Below are 24,995 nucleotides of genomic sequence, written 5' to 3' on the forward strand. Positions count from 1 at the left end.
ATGCAAGACCACATAAGCATATGTGGCAGAACTCTACTGGTAGGATCAGTGAATGAAAGCTTTGTAAAAGTTTGTTTTGTGTAAAAATATAAAGTAAAAGACAACAGTTTCTTGCTGATAAAATAGAAAATAGTCTACCTATGAATATGGGGAGGATAATCAAGAGAAGAAGAAGAAAAAACAATGTGAAGTGAACAAGGCAGGCTCAGAAGGACTGAATGGGAGGAAAAGTTAAAAACAGCAGAGAAGATGTAACTAACAGGTGCTTAAATTCTGAGGGCAGAAGGGACCACAATAAACATCCAGGATTTCAGACTTCTTTATCAAGCCCATATATCTCAGGAAATTAATACATTTGCTTTTGAAGGATACTCAAGTTGATTTAAACACATTCACTGCTTAAGAAACTACTACTTCCCATGGAAAAATGTTCTAATGTATTATTATTCTCTCTGTCAAATCTAATTTTTTTCTAGACTGAATTTGTCTAGCTTCAATTTCTACATCTTGTTAGGTACTTGTAAGCTAGATTAAAGAATGATCTTCTATTAAAGATTTTTTCCCCATGTGAGGCTTTCAGATAAAAATCAATTCATTTCTTAACAATCAAGTAATTTCTTTGACAAGTTAAGTAAACAGAGCTCTTTAACTCTCTCATTTCCAGAAGCTGATTCACTCTTTTGCCTCTTTCCTGAATCTCACTAATTTTCAGTATCTTTGGTTAATGTTTGAATCACTGGGTATTAATTGAATATTAATGACACAAAAAAAGATAACATTGTAAGTATAATTCTGTACAAATTTAAAGTTTGTCCCAACTTTCCCACGTCTGTGGCAAAGATTAGCCAACAGTGCTGATGAAGAAAAGAACTTAAGACAGTACTTAGCTTTTCTCCCTGCTCTTCCAAACACATATAATTTCTCTACAAACACATATAGTTTCTCTAAAAAGCTTCTTGCATAAACCTTAATCTCTTCAAAGATAGTAACAAATGGTCAGTTCTCACAATGGAGGGAGATAATCAGTGAAGTTCTCCTGAGACTTCTTCTATTCAACATATTTACAAGAGATGAGCTCCAAGGGCAAAGTTTGCTGATGTTAAGAAGTTATTCAAGATAGTAAGGAAAAAAGCAGTCTGAAGAATTGCAGAAAGAGGAAACTGAGTTATTGGACAATAAACTGACAGATGAAATTCAGTGTGGATAAATGCAAAATGTCCAATGGGAAAAATTATTCTGGCTTCGTAAAGAAAAATGAAGGTCTCCAAACTGACTGTCAGAAAAGCTCCTGATATTGTGACAGACAGTGTCATGAAAATATTAGATCAGTGCTCAGCTGCAGTCAGAAAAGGAAATCACTGTTATGCACTTATAGAAGAGGAACAGAAAGCATAATTATTCTACCATATGTATCTATTATTTATGCACACTTTGAATGCATTACCTGATAACCCTCATCTGAAAATAAGTAGACTGAAAATTGGAAAAGTATGGGCAAGTATGATCACAGGTATAGAATGGTTTCCACCTGACTTAAGAGGGTTTTTTGTGATTGAGAGCTGTGAATTCACAATTGGCATGAAGAGATAGACAGTTCATTGTTTCTTCCCACAAAGTGATGAAATTGAGAGAGTGGGAACCAGAAGTCTTTTCTTTCTAACCAAAGAGCAGGAAATGTTCCTTTTGGTAGCTTCCTTCTTGCCAGTAGATGCTGTCATGCAAGAGTGCTACATGAGGAGACTGGACTGTTTCTCTGAGACAGCTCTTAGAAAAACAATAGACTTGTCCAGAGTTAAAACTCTCAGGTCCTATATAAGCAACAAGTATACTGATTTGGTCTTCTCAGAAAAGGGAATCTGATAGAACAAATTTCCTGGTTGGTAAGACAGATAGAGTCTGTTAATGTGTAGAACATACTGCAAAGTCTTCCTCTTCAATAAAGTTCTTCCACTATGACATTTGTAAGAATAACACATTTTGAAAATACCCAAAGCCTCGCTTCAGGAAAATTTCCAAATTAAAATACAGAGAATAAAAAGAGTAGAAATTCCTTGACTTTGTTATTGCTAATTTAATCACTGGTGGACATGTTCAAAACAATGATATAATGCACGTCAAACAAGTAACTATCAGGATAACCCATATGCTAAGTTACGTGGTAAACAACATGATTCATGGACAATTTTTGAACAAAAAAAAAAGTCTTGAAATCCAGACACGGTATTAAAAATTCACCTCACTATTGCAAGTCATTATCAGTAACTTGGTGGCATTACTGTACCTATTTCTAGTAACTGTAAGCAAGAAATTCTGAACATACTCATGGAAGCTAAAAATAAAACTGTATACCCACTGCTCAAGTAAACTGTTTACTAAATATCTATTAATTATATTATAATTCATTATATGACAATCTGCCAGATTGGCTTACTTTACTGTACTTTGAAACAATAATAAAGAGTTAGTAGAGAGCTAGATAAGTTCATTTACTCATTTTGTACAAATCTAAAGAAACAAATGAATAGCAGGTTGTCCTAATCTAACTTCTCTTGCTGATAATGGATTGTTCCTTTTTGCAAAATTGTTTTTGGCATATTTTCCAAATCTAGACTTAAATGTCTAGAATAATCACAAACTGACTCTCATACTGATAATTTCTGCTCCATATGCAAGGAAAAGAGTACAAGATCCCAGTGTGACAAGAACGTGTAGTGAGAAAGCTTATTCTGAATCATCTTTTATATGGAAAGAATCTTGTAACTTTGCACTGGACACTGAGAAAAGTTGCAAGACTGGACACTGTTCAGATATTAGGTAAGAGTGAGGAACATGCCTTCTCCATATTAAAATAATGTTGCAGTAAGTCACTTAAATACATCACTACTTTCATTTTCCTGTAAGGTTGGATTAAGGTAAAAGAAGTTTCCTGATGCCACTTTGCATGGTGGCAGTGTCTTCTCTAAAAAACACTACTCTTTTTTTTTTGGGTTGTTGGTTTGTTTTTGCTTTTTGTTTTTTTTTTCCTTTCATCAACATTATATAACTAAGGTTTTCAGTTGCAGGAAAAGTGAATCAGGATTAAGGTAATATTACAGATTTTACATCAGCCTTTTAATTTCTTCAAGGCCTTGAGAAGTGATCAAATAACTTTGTTACTACCTGCAGCACATGTCATTACTGAATTTGAAGGACCGATCCATTCATTATCGCTTCTCAAATAAATAACCTCAAGTACCTTAGGTTAAGTAACCTTAACCTAAGCACAACCTTATTTTTGACAGGATAAATCAACTATTAATGTCTATAAGGTAGAGAAATGCAAGATTATAATTATTTTTGAGATTAGAGAGTCATCTGAATACTTATTTTTTTAAACTTTACACTCTTACGACAAGTCTGCAATAACCTTAAGAATGTAGAACTAAAAATCATATTATGAGTTTATTATGAGACTTATGTTTTTAGTACTCCACTGTATTTTTTAATTTAATTATTGTAGCTATGCAAATAAGGCCTCAAATGCTATTGCACTCAAAAAGTTAAACACTTGACATTTTCACTCCTTAAAATGCAACATTTTGTGATGTCTAGATATGTTTATTAATTAGTGATTATTAACACACAGTAAACAACATCATGTCTTGTAAAAACACAATCTTTCTTCACAGCATGAGGCTGAAATCTATTATTCACTGATTCCATATGCTGAAATACACTCAAATGATCACAAATGACCTTAAGCATTAGATAAATGCAAATGAGGACAGGGTAGAAAATGTGCTTTTGATTGATATCTAAAAGACCAGGTTTGAAGTCTTGACAGGGGATGAAATCTGAAATCTCATACAAAGTAGACGGCAATTGGAAATCTACAAAATCTAAGCTTCTGGATGGACGTACCACACAGCCTCTCCTCAGCAGGGATGAGTGTCTGAGGCTGCTCACAAGAAGCATTTGGTACATGGGACCTGAAAGACCATTTCTGGGGCCCCATAATGCTCCTTCAGGTCCTGTGGCCTTTATCTACTTGGCAGGCACTTATTAGGATGCAGAGATATATCTCTAAGTTATGTGCACATACACTCTAATGAAGGCAGAATTTTTCTGACCCTAAGTGCTCACTTAAAAGAACTTCTTTACACAGAATGGCTACATAAAAATAGGGAAAACTGATGTGAATGATAGCCACTAAAACTGTACAGGTTTAACCCTCTCTATTAATAAGTTCATTCTGCTGTAACAGCTTGTCCTTTCTCAGCTTTACTTTTGTCACTGAGAAGGACCAAGAGCCCTCCTGGAATGAGAATCATCAAAAAAAAGGAGACTTAGACACACAGATAAGAGTGTACTATTTGCTGTTAGGTAGCCATCTCTAAGCACATTCTAATTCTTAACTCTACACCTCAAATATGAAGCACTTTAAAATTTACTTTTAAAACACTACAAGAGATGAAGATATTTCAATTTTTCAGCTGCTTCCAGCCCCTAGTGTACGTGGAGATGCCACAATGAAACAATGAAACAATGAAACAATGAAACAGGTAACCTCAGTGGCACCACCTATTACAAGGTGAAGAGCTCTGGAGATGATCTGAAACCGAATTCTATGATTCTCTACAACAGCTCACCCTGCAGAGCATGCCTTCAGGGCTAATTCAGAGACAACAGAACTGGTGCACTGTGAGAGTTGCTCTGCACCTTACGACACAGTCCGTGAGAGAAGGGCCCCATCATGCTACGCCTGGCTCCCACACTCCCCATCTGTCCTCACAGCAACAACACAATACTGACTGCACAGACAAGATGACCAAAAATCTCACATGGATGCTCTGACCCCTGTTTAAGGGGCAAATAGGATTCGTCATCACCCTGAATTCTCATAGCTATTTAAAATGAAACCTGTCAGTGATTTAGGCACATTCATTCTAAGCCTCATACTCAGTCCAAAGCGTAATGTTGACTGTGAAGCAAATTTCAAACATGCACTAAACCACAGCTCAAAGAGACATAGGGTATGTTAAAAATCCCCATAATGTCACCGAGATTAATCATACTGTATTTGCTATATTAAAAAGCAATTATCATTTTTAATACTTCAAAGTTCTGTCTTGCATCACTTACCTCCTTACATTGTATATACACCCATGTCAACATCAGTAATACAAGTCATACATACATTTTGCATACATTTCACATTTACATTAAAGACACAATGACATGACAAATCAGTAAAATGGTTTAGTAGAATCTTACCAGCTTGACACTTTCTGAGCCTTAAATACTCCTGCATTTTGGTTTCTTGTTATGATCTCACTTACATCTGTAGTATAATTGTTAAGAATTATTTCCAAAACTAGAACAGTAATACAAATAATTTAGAATATTATTCCCCATTGTTAATAGCTTCATAATGTCTTTTATGTGTTTGTTCTTTAATCTGTGTTAAAAGTAAGTCATTTTTCAGAAGCATAAATTTTACATTGCTACTCCACCACATCAGCTATATACCTATGCAGCAACTTGCTCTTGTTGCCTATCTCTATTTCCTATTTCATTTCATGAATTGTTAGCCCTATAGTTATAGAGGGAACTGAATAAGACTTCCCATACCTTAGATGCATTTAGAGGCAACCATTGTTTACAAATATAAGAATGTCAGCTGTGGTGAACAGAAAACTAGTCACTTAACGTCCACTTTAGATTGTGCTGCTTTCTACCGTGTCACTAGATGTGAGTGCTGAGATTTTGGAGGCTTATGCGTTTTGGGTACTCAACCTGCCTCAAGACATATACCTTTATCCTTGGCTCTCTCTGAGTGAAATCCAACACATGATGGGAGCATCTTAACCTATAAGCAAGGGACTATTTGCTTTCTTGGGAATGGTTTGGAACCACCATAAAAGAGAAGACAAAGCAATAAATGCCTTTTCTTCTCCACAATAGTGCCTCAGCCTCGTGTCTCAGTCTTATCTGAGATTCTTTCAGTTTGGAAAATCAGGTCACAAATTTTGGTAGTCACTCAGGTAGGCCAAGGCAAAGGCTGTCAATGAAAAGTTCCAAGGGAAGCTATGCCTGGGGAGCTATGCCTAGGAAGATAACCTTCATAATCAATCATCTGTGGTTATTGAGAAGCCATTGGAAGGAAAAGGTACAACAATTACCCAGTGTGAATCCATGCATATTTGAACAACTCACTCTCAAATAGAAAAAATTATCTTAAATAGACATTTTTGGGAAAGATGTCAATGATATCACTTCCTTAAATAAGGTACAGGAAATCTGATGCTAATTAAGAGGCTATTTCTGGGTGCATAAAATGTGTTGAATTCTTTGCAAGTGGTGTTATAAGAAAATATAAAACCAGCAGTCTCTGGCTAGCTTAAAATATCACTGATGCACCTTTGTATTTATCTTGCTGAAATCACATAATTGGCCTTCCTAACACAGCTGGCTATTTAGGAAACGTTGGGTGTGACTTTTAAATCTTTTCCACAATATCCAATGAGAAGCAGTAATGAATAGTCTGTATCTGCTAAGTGAGAGAAAGTCATGCCTAAATATTTTTATGAGCAAAGCATGCTATTTTTAAGTAGAGGCAGAAGTAACATTATTGATAAATTAGCTACACAGCACTTAAATTATATAAGGGGGCAAAACCATTAATAATTGTAGCAAACGTGTTAACACTAGCTTTAAAAAATAATTTATGAGCTCATGTCTTCAGGCATTCAGGCTACACATGACCTTTCTAACCTAAATTTCCCAGGACTGTTGCAAGGTCCACACACTGTATTTTAATGGCCATTATAGTGCACTGCAGTAATGTTTTGTACTATTGATGCTTTCAGGCAGTAGTTAAAGCCACAAGTGCATGGTGTGAAACAGAGCTAAGGCAGAAGGCACAGCCTCTCTGAATTCAGAGAGACATATTTACTAAAAATGAACGTCATCCTTGAATTTGGACATGCTGAATCCAGTATAGATGCTTCCCACTGGGGGAAAAGAATTTTCATTACTATGGCATAAATATTCCCTAAGTTGGAAAATTTGTATCGGAACGCATATTACCCAAAACTACAAAGGGGGGTGGGGTGTGAATCTGATAACTTTGTCTATATATATCTTTATTACTCACTTGAAATATCTGTTGGTTTTTTAAAATACTTTATTTAAATGATCCTGAAAGAACTTAGACAAAAAACGCTAAACCAAAAATAAAGTTTTCAACAAAGCTGCAAAAGCAATAAATTCTGTCTTTATTGATTTTGCAATATAAATGATCTGTTAATCAATTAAAAACTGCCCATGCTATGCAAAAGGAGTGAGTTAGAGTGAAGTCTTTTAAATGGTCTAGTAACTCACGCATAAGACCATTGATTAATATAAAATACAGCTTAATATTTCACACTGAAAGGGTTAATATTCCAATTATTTGAAATGAACATATTTGTAAATTGTTTTAATTCTAAACATTTCAGTAACATATCCAACATACATATTGAAAACGTACATATTGAACACTTCCTGTGGCAGCATGAAATGGAGAATAACATGAGAATGCCAAAAACTAAAAGAAAGAAAACAAATCCTCAAAAGCTTGAGACTTTGCAAAGCAAAGCTGTTAGTTCCGCTTGCTGAATAGCGATAACAACAACAAAAACAACAATAATTATGATGATGATGATAATACAAAAGCAGATTCTCAGATGCAATGCACTATTGCCAGGTCGATTTTCAATTACATTTCACTGATGTATTCATTTGTTTCTTAATGTGCTCATCTTGCCCATTAAGAATAATTAGCAGGCTTGCTTGGTGATTTCCTGGCTTCTGACAGGGATTTTTTTTTTCCTTTTTTGTTGACAACCACTTTTACTTTTTGGAAAGTAATTTTTTGATATTATAGTATGACTGGCACGTAATTTAAGCTTCCTAAGAAATTTAAAGGGAAGATGTAAACAGTAATTTAAAAACAAGATTATTTTAACCTATAATACCTACATAAAAAGCATAATACTAGGCATTAACTATTCCTGAAGAGTAGAATCTAGAAAAGAAAACAGTAGTTTATCCCACATTAATTTAATTTGGCATGGTAAACTATCAAAAAAAATACCATCACCAATAATAAAAATTAGCAGAAATACATCATTTACAGTCTGTGGTACTTGTGGCCAAACACTATTTCCAATTACACTACAATTCTTACTGATTTCAGTGAGTCTGGTGTGGCTGAAACAAACCAAAATTTAGCCTAAACTTATGGCTAGTCACTATAGAAAAGAACGCAAAAGAAAACTACTGTAAGGCAGATCATAAAATTACTACTGCAGTCCATAAAACATAAAATGTAACATAAATTTTATTATGTGCACTTTTAAGAATACATTCCACCTACACTGTAAAGTTCTAAGTCTGCTGCACTTTGGCACCCTGCTAATATTAAGCCCATTGTAAAATCCAACACAATAAAGCACTTTGAATGCTGAGCCTTCAGAGCACCAAATGTTAAAAAAGAAAAATAAATTCCTGTTAGAGCCTTCCACCAATCACTTCTCTGAAAGGGATTCACTGAGTGAATACAGATGAAGACTTCTTGCAAGAGTTTTGGGAAGAAAGGATAATTCTAAAACATATTGTGAAAAACTAAGGTGTGCTAATTAGATGACATAAATAGTATCTTTTGGGGGAATAAAAGCCCTTTAATTTGTTTAATTTCAAAGACTGAGTGAATATATTTAGCACTCGCCAATTCTCTTTGCTACAGAAGCTTCTAAATTTCAAAAAAGTTCAGTTATGTTTATGGAATCTGCTATGCAAGGTATTTGCTGACTTGATGATTACTGAGCTCACCTGATGCTTTCTGTGGGAAAAATGACCTTTTGTTACGCACTTATGCTTCTACAAAACATCAGTGTGTTTTGTTAGGCTAGTTTTGAAACACTTCTTTTCTCCCACATTTTTAATCTTTGTAACAACACAGAAGAAAGACTGGAAGGGGTGATGCTGATTATAATACACAGAATAATGAATACTTCCTCCTCAAGGTATGAGCATAACAAACTAGAATTTAACAAAAAAAGAATCTCTGGAACACAACACAGAACTTGCATTTTCAAGAAAGCGGAGACTTTTATAAGGTTTGCTTCAAGTTTTAAAAGATGTGATCTAGAATTGGCTGTTTTTTCCATTAAATTGTTAAAGTGGCGTAAGAAATTATAGTTACCTGAGTTACATCTGAGAAAGTCTTTTTAAAGGTAGTAGCTAATATTATTGCACTGCAATGTCTCCTGTTTTACCAGTCACCAGAAACTGCAATTTTTTTAAACCACAAATTAATTTAACTATTTTTTTTCACTAAGTATTCATTATGTTAGTTCTCAAATACATACAACACTCAAATCTAAATAATTCTCATGATGTAGTGCCCAAAACCTGAAAAACCAGTCTGCCTTAAAATGCAAATGGAAAGATTACCAAGGAACAAAAGCAAATAGATATCTTCCTTTTTTTCCTCTCAGTTTCTAAGGGCTATTAGTATTCACTGTATATATCTGTTCTTGTTCTGTGCTGATATTTAATGTGGCCACAAATTATGCTCACTCATTCTCTCGCTTAGCCGAAGTCCAGTTCAATTTTATGAAATATCTGTTCATATAAGAAGGGCGTAGTAGCAGTTTAATACAAGAAATAAAATACTTTCTACAAAGGACAGAGGAGTTTTGCAATCTTACATCAGGAGAAATAATGATAAATTGATAACTGATTAAGCATATTAAATGGGTAATTTGTAGGTAATTATAACTTAGCAGCAACAATGAAAACAAGCATTTCAGTATACACTAGGTAAACTACTACAATATACAAATACTGGGTATGTTTAGGAGGCTGGTATCTGAAAGTGAAAAAACCCAAAAATCTAGTTTTCCTGCAAAACAGATATGTGAAGGGGAGGTAATGATTTGATTCACTGCTTACACCTTCTGTAACACACAGCAGACACACAAGGAATCTTTCTGCACTCAACCACAAGACAAATATTTACTACTGTACTTGCTCTATACCAACATGTACATTTTTAATTAAAGAAGAAAATGTGGCATTTATTGTGAGGGAAGCTATAGCTCTGTTCAAGATATTCTGCGTGTGTTTTTTAATTACTCATGTGGGGACTTTTTCCTAATATGCCCCATGCTGTCTGTCTTTATATCGATTGTTACTCATCCAGTAAAAAGGAACGAACACAACAAACCAGTTTTCTATCTGAATAAGGATACTTTTGATGGCCTTTTCATTTCCATCAGTTAACAGAACTTCTTTGACATCTGCAGAAATAGCAACCTGAAAAAAAGAGCACAGCAAACAATGAGCAAATATGCTTGTCTGTGTGGAAGTGAAGACAGGAGTGACAAGCCTTCAGTATCATGCTTCCTCACCTATTTCTCTGTAACAATCTTCAATCTTTTTTCATTTTATGTCTGCATTATTTTAATCATTCAATCAAATCAGTCAATACTTTTATCATTCCATTTGCGGGAGCCTCTATCTTGCTATCATTCTGTTCCGTAATTGCATTGTGACAGCGGATGATGGTATTCTGAGAGGCTTTCATTTGCGGGCTTCTGTTTATCTAGTAGAGCCATCATACAAGGCTGTCACTCTGCCTTTCAGCTTGCTTCTGTCTGACTGCCTGATGCCCTTCATATAACTTTGCATTGCAGGCAGATGGCTTTGTAAGGGTAATTTTTTTGTGAGCTTTGACATGCTCGCACATTGGGCTGTAACCTCGACACATTGTATAAGAGCGACAGGTTTGTCAAATGCCAATCAGTGTAACAATATGCTTTTATTTGTAGAGACATAAAAACTTGTCTAATGCACTGCACTGCTACATAATATCTCCTGAATACATGACTCAGAACCCAGAGAATGGTGAACGACTCTCCTGAATGGCCAATCTAATTCAAAAGAATCTAATTACCGAGAGCTCTGGATCATGTTTGTTGGTGTAATAATGCAGGCAAAACATTAGCAGCTATATCATGGTGCTCCAACTGTGATTCGCCAGGCTACTCCTGTATCTTAGCAAATGGGACTATAATCTGAAAAAAAAAAAAAGCTTCGGCTATGGCAATGAAAGACAGACCGTACGTGGCCTGGAATGTCACAACAAGCGATATTGACTACACGGAGGTAAAATGTTTCTGCTCATCGAGGCAACCATAAAATCAATATGATACGAAAGCAAGTCAATCTAGAAGGTCTCTCAAGACTCTGCAGCTTGACCGCAGCTGAGGCTGTTGACAGTTCTCTGACCCAGCAGTTGGAGGCACTGGAACATTTTTCCTTTTGTTTCTTCCTCTGAATGGGATTGGAATTGAGAAAAGACCTACCATGAGCCCAGCCAAGCATGTCATGCCACCCCCTAGCTCACACACAGCAAGGTCCCTGAAAGAGAGAAAGGAAATGGTAGAACCCATACAAATTAGATGAAAATGGTCAGAGAGACATATATGTTACAAGAACAAATTGCCATCTGCAGTAAGAACTGAGCTACCAGGAAGTTGTAGAGACATGACTAGGCTACCTCATGTCGTTTTGCGTTTTAAAAATAATTATGAAATAGAAAAGTCACAAAGCAGGCAAATCAGTGGGGGTCCCCTCATTAGTGTTCACTGCAACATTACCACCGCTGAGCTGAAAAATCTGAGAAGGTTCCCTTTTTTCCCTTGTCAATGGCTCTGTCTTTTAGAACTAAACTAGCTAGAGTAGCGAAAGATAATTGTTAGGAAAGGATAACAATGTTAATCCACATTCATTCCTGCAAAAACAGTTAGAGAAGTAAATGAGGAAATTAATATTATTTATATATCTCTCTATATAGTTATGTCTAAAAGCCTTTTTATATTAAAAACAGAGAAGTTTTAAAACAATCCATATAGCACAGAACAATTACACATGAAGAAATCCGATCCCTCAATTAGCACTCAAAACTGCAAGTGACCTACAAACAATGCTGTTATGAACAACGATGGGAACAGCAAACAGTTAAGCCACAGAAAATGAAATGAAGTTAGTGTCAAGAGCCTAAACTGAGCCCAAGCCGAGGGTTGAATACATGGTCTAAAAGGCTGCTTTTAACTTAGACCATACTGGGCTGTTATTAAGATGCGCATGTGAAATATAATTTGGCGCAGAGAGCGTGCCGGATGGGAGTTTGCAGGGGGAGCCATAAAGAGTGTCCTCCAGAGCCATGGCCTGCCCCAGGAGGGGAGGAGGGAGGGATGCTGACCCCACGCCAAAGCTGCGTGAAATTGTGTCTAGGGCAAGGCACAGCCTCAGTTTAGGAACATGCTGCTTTACAGCTAAATCTGTGGCAACTGTTACTGTTACAGCTAGCAGAAATGTTCCCATTGAGATACTTTTAACAAGCAGAAAACGGAATTTCAGCTAATCAGGTTTTTTTCCTTCTTCTTTTAGTGTACCTTTTCTTCTCTCCTAAAATATCAACATTTCAAAATCTCCTTTTATGTGAAAGCAGTACCTCCCAGCTCACTTGACATTGATATTTAGGGAGAGCATCTAGGATGCCATATCAGGATCAGTTTACAGATGCTGATGATTTGTTCGCTGAGGCCAATGTACTAAGTTTTATGACTGTACGCTAACGCTCCCTGTCTGGGATAGATTTATTTTTCTTGGACTCTACAAATTTTATTTGAAAAAAAAAATCTAGTTGTCCTATTTAATGGAAAGGAGACAAAGGATGGACATAGTTTGGAGGAACAAGCTGTCCATAAATCCAGTGAGAATATAAAACAGATGTGGGAAATCTGCAGTTTGTGTTCTAAAAAGAAGGATTACAGGTTTTTCCTCACGTAAGTTTTTATTCTTCTAAACCATATATGTCATAAATATAAAAATGATATAAATGTAATTATAAATACAAGATTTCTAAAGCATTTCATCCTTTATAAGAGTCATGCTTACTGAAATAAACGCATAAAGTATCAAGTCTGGGGGTTTTAGTGCATTTTGAACCATATATATACAGACATATACACATACATATTTATACATATAAATAACGTGTTTCAGTCCAAAGTTCCTTTATCAGCAAATTTTTTAAATGACACCTGTCTCTCAGGCAATATTTAATGACATTAATCAATGAGAATTAAAACAAGAAACTCTATGCTCAGTGTACTGTTGAGAGCACACAATCCTGAGAAATAGAGATGTGAAACCACCCATGTCCTCCATGGAAATCTGACTGATTGCTGCCTCCAGGTAACCAGGATTCCATACTCAGACTAGGAAAATACCCTTTTAAGTGGAGCAGCACAGCAAGGTTTGCTGTGAAGAGCATCTGAGAACAAGCAGAGTGTACGAGTGGCATGAGGCTGGATGGCTACAGCAGGGCCACCACCACAGCGGCAAAAGTCACACAACACAGGGCTCAGCTAAACACAGAGGAAGGAGCAGCTGCTAGCAGATTAGGTGTGTTCGCTGCCTCTCCTAATCGGGTGGGCTTTGTTCAGGTGGCAGACAGGGTAGAAGTGAGGCTTTACAAATCAAGGCATGCTTTGGTGCCAGGGCTTTGATTTCAGGTAGGAGTCTGAGCAAGCTGCAGGAACCAGTTTGCAGCTGATTCAGTTTCTGCTTTGGTACAAGGCGCAGGGATCCACAGCTTGGTCCTCCCTTTTTTACCAACACCATTTATACACAGACTGAGGGATTTTGTGTACTCCAGGCTGGTTTACCTGGTATTAGCCTTGCACCCTCACTCAGAATACAATTTATGCCTCCAAATGCATTGTTATAACGGCTTTTCTTGCACCCTATTCATGCTCTGGACAATGAAACTTCAAGGATTTCCAAGTGCAAAGCTTTGTATACTCAGGAGGAAAGAGAGGGAGGATGCAGGACGGATTTTATTTTTATATGTTCCCATTGCATCCTTGATAATTGTCTTCTACAAATTTAGAAAATATGAAAAAAAACCCTAAACCAAACAAAAGTACAAGATGGCTCAAAATTATTTCACAACACTTAAATACAGGTGCAAATTTCTCCATCACTATACGCAGTGACTATAATGTATTTTATTAGGTAATATTTTGCTTACTTTTGCAACAGATGTCAGTTTAAAGAATGTCTTTTATTTTTCCTGACCTTCCCAATCATTACTGATCGATTGGAGCTTCACTTTTGTTTCCCAAAAATCAAAGTGAAATAAACCGCCTTGAGTGGAAATCAAAAGTCTTTGACATATAGCAGAAAGCTTGCTGTGCAATATTAGTACCTAAAGGCAGCTCAGAATTCTTTGTTAAGAGCAACATGCTTTCACCTTGAACATTTTAAATTTAACCTGAAGACTTAAATCATAGCAATCTTTACTATGCAGATATAATAAAACCAAGAGATCGGAAAATATCTTTTTATGTTTAACTCTGTACCTGAATATTTCATTGTGCTTTATGCAGTAATAAGCCAGCACTTCTTCAGATGGCCAGAGACCTATAAAACAAAGATATTTAACTTATTAGTACAGGATTTTTTTGGTTTGTCTAAAATAATATTTGAAAACATATTACCATTAGTAGACCTCTAGCAACTGTTTAGTTTTCTAAATTTGCCATAATAACATAGAATAAAGAAAAAAACAGAAGAGTTTTAATGGAAGACTTCTGATGTAAGCATTGGAATGAAATATTTCATAGATTTCATGCTGACTAGTGATCAGAAATTTACTTTATAGATGTAAACACACATATAACTGTCAGCACTTTAAAAGCTATATAAAAATTAATTCTGTGAAACTTCTGAAATTGGGGCACTCACACAAACATCAAACTGTTTGTACCAGGCCAGATGGGAGGCCCACTTTGTCTTGCAGCCTATTTCTGACAGTGGACAGGAGCCCTCTCCTTTTTCAATACCTGTCCTCTACAGTAATTTAATTTATTAACAGTTTCTTCTCATTTAGGTCTTTTTCTCTTTCTTTCTTTCTTTTTTCTTTTTTAAATATCAGGCATCGGTTTGACTGTAAGGGACACTGATCAGAAACTGATATATAACTGATATCCTGACACTGATCAGCTAAGTATATATACAGGACTACAGCAATAAGGTGGCACAATTTCTATTTGAGGCTCAAGAAGTTCCTAAGGAGGAGGGGAGACAGAGGTGGTAAGTTCTGTTTAATAGTTACCAAAGGATTTTTTTAGTTGTTCTGTGGACTGTAGTAAACTTTCCACAGCTGCAACATCCTGAGGCACAAAGCACCACAATTTTACTGTTCTGTATAAAGAAGTACCTCCTCTTGTTTTGCAATTGCTCCCTGTCATTATCGTTTGAGGCCCTCTAGTTTTTGTATGAGAACAGACAGTAGCCCATGTTTTTTTCACCTAATCTGTATTATTTATGACTTTATAAGCTTCCATCCTAAAACTTACACTGGTCATTGTCAACCTTGGCAAGTACTTGGAGGCATTCATGCACATTTATCCCTTTGACATCACTCACTCTTAGAACTTGCTGTTGTGTCAGAGCAGTTTCCCACCTCACTTCAGCACCTAACTGAAGCACGATGGCCCATGGAGAGGGCTACACAGACCCTGTGTGGCTTGCACACTCTCCTGCAGGCACCAGTTTCCATTGCTGGAGGGAGCCTGAGGAAAATGGACTCATATACAGGCACTTCAGTTAGGTTCCCAAAGTTAAGGGAGGATGAATCAAAGGCATATGCAGCAAAATTACGGTTGTTATGTGTTTTCCATCTGTTGTTGCTTAGCAATGAAAAGCCGTGCTTACATGTCTATCCACAGGCAAAAACAAGGATTAGTCTCCCCCCACAACACAGAGCATTATAAATGTACATGACAGAAATGTAATTTTATGAACTACAGACACTTCAACAGTTTCAGTAAACTTAAAACCAGACATGTGTAAGTATCCTTTAGATATCTTTAGACAGGTAAACTGAATTCCATGCAGCTTACTATGTAAGTGCATCCTTTAGAACAGGTCTTATTTTTTTTTTCTTTTTGAGACTTTAAAAACTTGGTAACTTAATTAATATAAGCAGAAGTTTGGAAGAGAAACTGTCTTACTTTCAGATCACTTAAAACCTTATTGTAACTGTCAAATACGTAATTCTTTCTTTCCATCCAGTGTTCTGAACTACCCTTACTACGGTGATAAATAAAGAAAATTTATGAATGCATTGTCTGCATCTGTAGATCAAGCAAAAGGTTGGACAGGATTTGTATAACACTTTGCATATAACTTTTGTATGACAAATATCTTAAACATAAATAAAATACAGTGATGATTCATGTGACAAAAACACTAAAGCAATATTGGTATTTGTCCTGTTTAAGACAGTTTAGGATGATTGGCTGTTTGCAAATGTGCTATTTTGCTGAGACTTGCTATGGGTTAAAATAAAATATTCACACATGACTACCCATTCTGCAGTGAAACATACACTAAGAATTGTACAGGGTTTTCCATCTGCCTTTTGAGCATTTCAATGCTTCTGAGCATTGAAATATGCTAAAATGACAGATTTTGCAATAAATATAATAACTGTTTAAATATTTTAGTGTATAATATAAAGAATGTTTCAGTTTGCAGTGACTGGTGTATACTCAAGCAATAAAAGTGCTTTTAATATTATAGTGAAGACATGGCTAATTTAATACTATTTATAATACTTATAACTCACATTACAAAATAATCACACACACCTACAAACACAAAAAAATCCTATACCATTTTATAACAAACTTTTATCCTGAGTGAGTTTTAAAAATACTTGTCAGTTTTAGCAAAATCCTTCAGCATCTGAGTTTTCAGTACCCTCAGTCAAATGTCTCTCACTTCTGTATGGTTATTATTGCAAGGGTACTTTGAATGGTGTCTCTAAATCTTTTATGAGGGGTCACCATTCTTTCCCCTGTTACCATTACAATGTTGACATCAGCTGAAACTGCAGGTGTATCAGATAGCTCTGTGCTGAGAGAAGGGTAAAGCACCTTTGGAAAGAACATGCTTTTCTTTAGACAGATGTTAGCAATGCACACGACTCTCCTCCCCGCTCCCTTCCCTCGTAGGGAAGGAAGTATCACTTCAGCAATGATATAAGTAGCTGTCAGCTAAAGAAGCAGGAGTCAGAAGGTCTTTCACAAACACAGGTCTCAAGTGTAAAAGCACACGGTGCTTCCAGTTAAGCCAGGAAGCCAGAATACTTGCGTTAATTTTAGTAAAAGGAAAAGCTTCTCGTGCTTGAACAGGTAGGTAAGCCTCTTTACCTTCAAAACAGGGATAAGCTTAAAGATCCATGTGGAGGAGTTTGCATTCTGTCATCTTCTCCTTCAATCTGACCTACGCTCACCAACACAATGACCTACATTTTGAAGTTGCAAGTATATAAGATGGTTCTGCTTCTAACAGAAAATATACATCTGTAATGCAAAAATGCAACAATTCCTACAAGTTAACAACTACCACTAGGTTGTCAAAAGCATAATTGATCTCCTGCGAACTCTTACACATGGATATGGAAGAAGTTTCATGTGAACACACTTAAAATTATTATTCCATATTTAAAATATCTTTTTTTTTCATTTTGTATTATGAATGTGATTATACATACACGACATTGGATGGGTACCTTTATGCACGTGCAAATACTTACACATGATAAGCCAATTATTTACATGTGTACAGGCAAAAGGCCCCCAAATGGTGCTTGTATTTAAAAGGCTATAAATATATTACAAGTCCTAGGTGGAGAGGCTAAAAACCTTACTGTATGAGGAAATAGAAAGAACCACGAGTTTCTTTTGGTGATTTTTACTTGAGGTTTAAAATTTTTTTATCACCTTCGTAATTACAATCTAAAACCAGAACAGTTGCCAGAAAACATCTGAATCAAAACAGAAAAAAAAAATCAAGCTGTGTTGAGTGTTCAAAGGAGAGCCTCAAGGACTGTGATTCGGCATGTCTGAAGACATGGCAAACAGACAATGCTCACAGAGCAATGTCTGCCCACATTTCATCTCTTGGCAGGTATCCTTTCACCATTAGGATGGAGTAGGAGATGCACTACTAAAGTCTGCTTCCAAACAGCTTCATGATACTTACTACAGTAGGAGTAGAAAAACAGTATCATTAAATAGTATGATGATGGATGGAGAAATGCTATCTATGCAGAGGCATACAAAATGAAAGCATTTCTACAGCACTTACCACCATATCATCAAAACTAAATACAGTAATGGAGTCTACCTCACAAGAACCTGATGACACTGTTTATTTCTATTGTCCAAATTTTGCATATCAGGAACCAACTTAGAGACAGATCAAGTTATTCAAACAAACAGAATGAAATTATGGGAAGGCCAAGAAAAAATCCCGAGGCATCCTAACATCTTGAGGCATGATGTAACAAAAAAAGACACCTAATTTTTTTCTGTAGAGAAACAACACTAACAAGAAATCACAATAATGCTAAGGACACATAAATTAAGTTGGTTTTAGTACTGCTAATGGGAGGCTTTAAGTCCTTCTGCACTAGCCATGGCACAACAGTTCTTTAAAGCAACTTTCAACCCATGTGGACCAGATCATGTGTAGATAGCCTTCTGAGGATGTTTTGTTTTAACCATCAGGTGGAGCACCACTGGTTCTAAGCAATATAAAACCCAGGTGTCTTCTGTGCTGCATCTAAAAGTACTGAATCCTGACACAACAGAAAATTTTCTACTAGAAATAAATTTGTTTAAAAAATTAAAGTTATTGTTTCTCCTCTTTTTCCCTGCATATTTAAAGCATGCTGTCACACATTTGGATAACAAATATTAAAATCTGATGTGAAGATCTTAAAGAACAGCACGTTATTAGAAAACACTCAGGACAGAGAGTTGATAATATTGAGATATGTCTTTTTAAAGACTGCACTTGATTATTGGAGCCATTATGTCTCCACGTTGCTCCATGGGTACAAAGAAGTCACAGTAGCTACTTGATTACTTTAACTGGGATAGTGCAAGATTAGTGGAACTCTACTGTCTGCCAGTGCTACACATAGGAAACAAAAGGGCAACTGGAGGTGACAGGCGAATCTTCCCTTGAAGCTTTGTGTATGAGGTATAAAGCTGTCCTACAACTGCTTCACTTATGTTGGGAGATTAAGAAGTTAATTTCCAAGCTAAGCCAGATGGAAAGTTTTGTCACTATTCCCTAGCACTTCACATAGCCACTTGTACCAATGTCTGACCTCAAAATTCAAATTTTGTCTTCTATTTGCACTATTAAACTAAGACATGTCTTTACATTCATTTGAAGTTTCAAGTAAATTTTGCAGAAAACCCATCTTAACTCTCAAAAGCAAAGATATTTTAAATTTGAAAGGGCAGTCTTTTTCTCCAGATGAATATACTGAAAAAGATTTTTTTTTTCTACTAGGGCCTGATTCTTGACTATATGAAATCACCTTATTTGCTTTAATACTCATTAAAGTGGGAGGAAAAAAAAGCATTATGGCCAAAGAGGTGAATAATGCATAAAAAAAAAATTAAATGTCTCAAAAAAAGTACGAAAAATTGCACTGAGCAATGATAAATTGTTTTCTGACCTTAGAAGTATTTTCTATCCTTCCTGACACTAAGAAGAGCAGAAAAAACCTTTGGCACTACAATGGACTGTGCAGAAATGTTCAATGAAATTCATATCTGGACAGGCAACTATCCTCCATCTCCTCTGTTAAAAGACTGTAGAGTGGATGGAAAATCCTGAACCTAAGACATCTACTGGAACAGGCTGTTCTAGGGATTTAACATATGAAAATCTATGAATTTAAAATAAGGTCCTTCCACTTTTACTGTTGCATTGTTACAATCCCAATTTTACTATCCCAAACTTTATTTTCTACTGACTATGTCTTATATTCAAGAGAAAGTAAGTTTGATGATTTTTATCCTGGTTGGTTTTTATTTTGATCAGCATGACTGTGCTCAGGCAAGAAGCATAATACACCTGCTGGAGTACCTGGAGAAGGAAGAGAGCAGGTCAAAGTTAGGGTTCAACAGCACAGTAACTTGAAGTAAATTTCAAAATGAGGCTCTAACTAATATTATGGGCCCTTCTGTCAGCAGAGTGCTAAATTCACTTCTAAGTCAAAGAAAAAAACATGAAATTATGAATAGCACAACTAAGACTGAGTACAAAGTGGATCCACAGTATATGTCTGCCAAATACACCTTGGTAGTAATATATAATGTGGCGGTTCTAATTTGAGTAATTGCTTATGTAAAGATTACTTGTAGGTAATTGTACTGCTGTAGTTTGTTAGTTTGCATGGATAAATCTCAAAAATACTTCTAGCTCCAAACTTCCTTCAAAGTCTGTACCTCAAGTCCCTTTTCAATATAATATTATCATTTAAAATGTTGCTTAATATAGCTAGGAAATAAAGACTTTATTTTCATTCACTTGTTTGCACAGTACATGCATGTACAGAAGAGCAGAAACCTCACATAGAAAATTATGTTCACAATAACCTAAAGACAAGTCCGGTCACTTCAGTAAAATGAAGCAATAGAGAGAACTGCTAAGTGAGGAAAATACTCACTGAAAAATTCTTATATCATTCTGTTTGTACTACACAAACCCACTATTTTTTAACTTAGATCCTCAAGTTTAAGTTTACACTCATCTATAGCCCAAGCAGATAAAAGATGGGTCATCATCACCAAGCCAGTTGCAGATGATGTGTAAAAGCTGGAATACTAAACTTTTTTCCTCCAAAATTTATTTTGACAGCAGACTTGCAGAAGGAAGATAGCTAGAGATGCCTTTCTGGACATTTGACCATCTCAAGTGTCAACATAAGAGTTAAGCTGTTTTGAAAGTCCAATTGTCTAACCTGAGGCTCTGCATCCTCAAATTTACGTCAAATGTATTTGCAAGTGAGCAACTCCAGTGGTAAATGCACACAGTGTGATAAAGAGAAGTATTTATTTGCTTTTACAGTAGCATCTTACACCCAGGCCTTACTGCACCTGACTTTTGCACACAGCAAACCATCTTTTAAGTCCAGTGAAGAGGAGTAATTTGAGGCAGGGAGAATGACTAGCTTACTTTTCCACAGCAGGAATGCTGTAAGTGAGTTTGAAAAGGTATACGAACACCAAAAGAAATAGAAGATAGAAACACATCTCAGTATTTTTTCCTTATGCACACACATTTTATAGAAACTCTTGTCTCTCTCTCAATCTAAAGCAGAATTCATGATATTCAGATCATTGAAAAATATGTATAAGCACCGGCTGAGATCTTCAGCCTAGGCAAAATGGCCCCAGCACTGTATCTCTCACTTTCATTCTCATTATTATTCATGACTGGGAGGGAAACATGATGGTCTGCAATCTGCAAATTTCTTTTAGAGTGCAAACTCAAGAAGCTCGGTGGAACTGACATGGAAATACAGTAACAAGTCCAAGCTGCAAATGTACACATATCTCTTGCATAAGAAAAATCAGCAAACTGTACAAACCTACTTGTATGATTGTCTTTAACATGCTTTTTTTCAAATGACAAATTTGATTGTGTTGTGTGGGGTTTTTTTACCTAGTTTTCAAATAGTTATTAAAAATTAAACAACATTGGAACAAACCTTTTGTGATTATAGCCTTCATTCTCCTGAAAAAAAAAATGGATCTATAAATTTATGTACCATTGTAGATGTAAATTACAAAATTTTATATTCAACTATATTAAAACATCTATTCCAAAAATGATTACCAGTTGTGAAAAGCAGACAGGCTTATCACTTGCTGTCAGTTGTTCATGTCTAGTTAAGCAATAATGTGCTAAAACTGCTCTTTTGTTTTGTGTAAGAATTTTGGCAATAGAAGAAATGAACACTCGTTTAATAAAAACTCAGGCTGCTTTTTGCTTTGATGGAGGAAGCAGCTGCCTGTTTTCATTTGCTGCAGAGCAGCAAAACCCATCAATATAATAAGCAGCTTAGATGCATCCATCCACAGCATCTGTAAGGATATAGGGCTATTCGCTCAAAACCAATCCTTGGTTTAATTTTAACAAAGATGTGTCTGACATATTTGAAAATGCATTATAATGGGGTTTTGAAATACTAGCGTTTTCTCTTTTCTTTTTAAATACTTTTCACAGATTTTGAAAGGCAAATGTACATATTGGAATGATAGAAACGATAAACCAAATATTACTATAGCAAACAGCAGAACTAGCCTAAAAATGCAAAGATGGAACATTACGAGATACCTTCTGGTTCACAGATTCTTCTGTTCCTTGAAAATACAGAAAAACAGTATTTCAGTCTTTTCAATGAAGTGTTTTCTCACCATAACCAAAAGCATAGAAAGATACTAGAAGTAAGTATCACAGAAAAAAAAACCCTGCAAAGATCACACGTATATTTCTTGAGATATACTTTTCCTTCCTTCCCTCACACTTTGTTAAAAGTAGATAGATTAATATTAATGCTTATTTCCAAAGATCCTTATCAAATTGTTTTCTACTAGTGCCTGAAATTAATATAATTTTTTACTAAGTTTCATCAGTGTGAGTTTGTCCTGTGGGACAACTTCTAATTGCAATAAAAAATTTTAATTAAAAATAGTGGTAGGACTTTTATATATAATTATAAAAACAGGAAGAAAGAGATAAAAGACCACCTGAGATATAAACCATAAAACTCTATTTTTGCTCTAAATATATGCTGCAGCACATTCATATTATTAAAAATTCTTAAAACACTATTATTATTTTAGTGCTGTTTGGCTTTCTAAGACCTTTCTAAGCTGAGCTTTTAGATGATTTGCACATTAACTGAGAAGTCAGATAATTCTTAATCCTCCTCTTTTTCAGATCCAATAATGGATAAGGGAGCATCTTAGCATGATCAACTAGCAATCTGCCTAGCCTGAGTGGTAGTACACCTGAATTTAGGATTAGTCATCTGGTTTTCATAATATCTGATTTAAATGAGCACTCATCCTGGGAAGTATAGAAAAAGAATATTCAATATTTGAACTGTACCATTTAAGTATATACCAACAAATTTTGAGTGTGTGCATATTTATTTCCCGCACAAACAAAAAGCTATACAGTAAGGAAAACTTTAACGACTTTATCCAGACAAACAGTTGGATAGTTTAATTAAATAGGTGCTTTTTTAAGTACTCACAATAGTCTATAGATATAATCAACTACATCTCAGGTGTAGCCTTGTATCTCTGTCTAGTCAATTGTAATATTGTAATTTCACTTTTGTCTATAGATGAAGAGAGGAAAACAGCTGATTTTGGGGAGGGTGTGTGAGTGTGTTTTCATGGGTTTTTGGGGGTTGTTTTGTTTTTAGGTTGGTTTCGTTTTGCTTCTTTTACAGATACACCATGTGTAGAGAATGTAAGAAACATGTAGATTAATCCTAGTTACTAATAATCCTTAGCTTCCTCAAACATGTGATACAGAATGATAAAGTTTGTGTGATTGAGCTATGCATCCTTATGTCAAGATACAGTGTAATTTATTTGGAGGATTTTTATTGCATTCGGAAATGGAGTCTAGTCCTTGGATTCGTCATGTTTTGGTTTGGTTTGGTTTCTTTTTCCCCATCACAGTAACTGAACAAAGATAATATCTTTTTTTGATTCAGTATTTTTCTCCTTTATCTGCCATTCTACATAGTTTACTATAAAAACAGTATTTGCTCTGTGCTGCCAATAGATTCTAATTATGTGCAAGTAGAAATAATAATTGTGCACATAGTTGAATTTGAAGGCTTCAAACCATCTCTCTCTAACAAAACAGTATATCTCAGCACCTGTAACTTCATATACTGGCAAAAGGTGACCACACATCCTATGTATTAAATGAATTCATTAGGTCACCATATTCAATGAGCCCCGATTCTTCCTCCAAGAGTATCTTCAATTGGTGCTAAGTGGGACAGTTTAAGAAGTCTAAACTACAGGCAACCATTCTGCAGCAGGTGCCCAAAATCACCCCACACTACTAAACCTTGTTTTCATCTCTCACATGGGACTGTATTTGTCATGAGTTCTTTAAGAGAACACTGCACAAGGATAAGCCACTCAAATATTTCATCTATTTATAGATTGGCATGGATCTACCTTCCATGTGAATTCATATTGTAAGAGTTAAGGCAAATGCTATCTTTTACAGTGAAGGAAAATATTTACATTTTCTTGTTCTGAAGGGTCAGGGATTAAATAAGCATGACGATCCTTCAGGCCCTTCCAGATTAGGTTTGACGTATATTCACAGGGCAACACAAGAGAACTTAAACTACAATTGCTCATGGCTGGTTTTCACCTGAACAGGTTTCAATAACCATAGCTGTTTATCTGGCACGTTTGATGAGTACTAAATATAATGGGCTGGATCTTCATCTGGTATTAAGTGACACTATGCTAGTGTATCCCAGATAATGAACCAGTCTTGATTTTGAAATTTGCATAGTCTTTCTGAGAAATGAAGTAGCCTTCATCCATTAGCATAAGCTATTAATATTGCTCTGGATCACTTTGTAAAGTCAAATCCAAAGGTTTCCTTCCCAGAAAATCAACGTTTCAGTGGATAATATTAAGAGACGATATAAAAGTGATAAGAGTAGAATTTAGTCTTCAAAGTGGCCTGAAGTACTAACAATGAATTTTCCCTGATTACTTACACATTTCGCGTGTTACTGTAATAAACTGTGACTTAACTAACCACATTCTTATTTCACAAGGCATAAATAATGCAAAACAGCAACATAGGTGCTACAAGAAGTCTGTTGAAAAACATTGCAGAGCTGTATAAATACTTACTCTTTTACACTATGACACAGAAGTGCTCTTAGGTCAAGAATAATGTGCTTTGAATACGATATATGCTTAGGATCTTATGCAATTTTTCAGTGTTGAAAGAATATATCT

General features: G+C 35.6%; 1 protein-coding gene across 2 annotated transcripts in view; it reads right to left on the minus strand.

The window, feature by feature from the left end:
• CAMKMT (calmodulin-lysine N-methyltransferase) overlaps positions 1-24,995 on the minus strand; it is a 226,001-nt gene that overhangs the window by 29,305 nt on the left and 171,701 nt on the right. For both annotated transcript variants that reach the window (XM_061991321.1, XM_061991320.1), the window contains exons 4-7: positions 14,460-14,520; positions 11,394-11,448; positions 10,278-10,341; positions 5,254-5,320 (exon numbers count right to left, since the gene is read on the minus strand). In XM_061991321.1, the coding sequence (XP_061847305.1) occupies positions 5,254-5,320; positions 10,278-10,341; positions 11,394-11,448; positions 14,460-14,520 (247 nt within the window). The remainder of the gene's footprint in view (positions 1-5,253; positions 5,321-10,277; positions 10,342-11,393; positions 11,449-14,459; positions 14,521-24,995) is intronic.

The sequence above is a fragment of the Colius striatus genome, chromosome 2 (assembly GCF_028858725.1).
Source record: "Colius striatus isolate bColStr4 chromosome 2, bColStr4.1.hap1, whole genome shotgun sequence".
NCBI lineage: Eukaryota > Metazoa > Chordata > Aves > Coliiformes > Coliidae > Colius > Colius striatus.